Source organism: Myotis brandtii, unplaced genomic scaffold, assembly GCF_000412655.1.
Source record: "Myotis brandtii unplaced genomic scaffold, ASM41265v1 scaffold1904, whole genome shotgun sequence".
In the NCBI taxonomy this organism is placed as follows: domain Eukaryota; kingdom Metazoa; phylum Chordata; class Mammalia; order Chiroptera; family Vespertilionidae; genus Myotis; species Myotis brandtii.
In genome coordinates this window covers 5560-7171 of record NW_005357093.1, presented here as the reverse complement: position 1 = coordinate 7171, position 1612 = coordinate 5560, and the positions used below count along the sequence as shown (strand labels likewise).

The following is a 1612-nucleotide window of genomic DNA, read 5'->3' as shown; positions in this document are numbered from 1 at the left end:
TAGTACTGTCTGTATACAGAAATAATTAAACATTTGATAATAATAAAATTACAGCTATAATTTGTTAAGCACTTTCCCATAGTTCCAATCTCAAACTCTGTTAAGCTATTTGCATTCATTATCTCACTTAATTCTCATACTATCCTCATGCTGTTTTCCTTTTTTTATGGTTGGGGAAACTAAGGCACAGAGAAGTTAGATAACTTGACCAAGGACATACAGTCAATAATTGGTGGAGGCAAGATTTCAATTTTGGTGGTTTGATTCTCTCATTCATTGTGCTGTTACCTTCTTCAAACAATTTGATAGCAATTTTTCTAGCAAGTTAGTAAAACAAAGCCTTGGAAAATTTAAATTAGCAGAAGAAAACCATACTAAAGAAGAAACCATTAGGGTTCCATTGAAAAGATACATTAGTCACTCAAATGGGTTACTATTTCTTTTCAATATAAGTGATGCTCCACTTCATAGCTTGTTTTTTGTTCTGCTCCGCAGTAGACCTTTGTTTTTTCATGCTCCCTTTTTCTAGTTCCAAACAAAACTCATTCTACTTCCCTGAGTTTCAAAGATTATTTTCTGACCCTCATGTCAAGGCCTGGGCTCAAATTAGAGAACGGACTGAACTCAGCCAGTGCCTTTTGTATGCTGTCTCACCCCATACACAGCAGTGCCATATTTTAGCCCAATTGCAGAAAATAAATCCTTTGCATGGGGTGAAAAAACAAAACAAAACAAAACAAAAACTCAATGGCTAGGAAAAAGATAATAAATCCTCTTTAAAGATAGCATCAAAAATGGCCATTTCACTTTGCTTATAAATCAGCAATTATAGTAGAAATAAATCCTCAGTCCAGTGCTTTTACATCCAAACCACAACTTGACCTTGAAGATGCTATCACAGCCCTAGCCAGTTTGGCTTCAGTGGATAGAGTGTTGGCCTGTGGACCGAAGGGTCCCGGGTTCGATTCTAGTCAAGGGCATGTACTCCTCTCCAGCCCGGACCCTGGTTGGGGCTCATGCAGGAGGCAACCAATCAATGTGTTTCTCTCACATCGATATTTCTCTCTGACTTTCCCTCTCTCTCTCACTCTCTCTAAAAATCAATGGGAAAATATCCCCAGTTGAGGATTAACAACAACGACAAAAATGAAATGAGCCCCAGTAGACGCCGTTCTTACCTCCACCGTCGGGGTAGCCAGGCTGTGGCCGAGGGGGCGGTGGCTTTGGTCTCGGGTAGATATCTGTGGGCAAATGCAAAGGTCATTATAGGAAGCTAAGGACACCCTCCAATGACGAACCAATCACGCAATCGATCGGTCCGATGCACAGAACAATGTCATAGGGAATTCGTAGTGGCTGTTCATAGCATCCCTTTTAAAAACCAGATATTGCCCTGACCGGTGTGGCTCAGTGGATAGAGCGTCAGCCTGCGGACTGAAGGGTCCCGGGTTCGATTCCCGGTCAAGGGCATGGACCTCGGTTGCGGGCACATCCCCAGTGGGGGGCGTGCAGGAGGCGGCTGATCGATGTTTCTCTCTCATCATCGATGTTTCTAACTCTCCATCCCTCTCCCTTCCTCTCTGTAAAAATAATCAATAAAATATATTTTTTT

At 41.9% G+C, this 1612-nt stretch overlaps 1 protein-coding gene across 1 annotated transcript in view; it reads right to left on the bottom strand.

The window, feature by feature from the left end:
• Positions 1–1612, bottom strand: part of LOC102240914 (glycoprotein Xg-like) — a gene marked incomplete at its 5' end in the record, with an annotated part of 17814 nt that overhangs the window by 10961 nt on the left and 5241 nt on the right. Inside the window, one exon of the mRNA XM_014538416.1 lies at positions 1179–1241. Within this exon, the coding sequence (XP_014393902.1) occupies positions 1179–1241 (63 nt within the window). The remainder of the gene's footprint in view (positions 1–1178; positions 1242–1612) is intronic.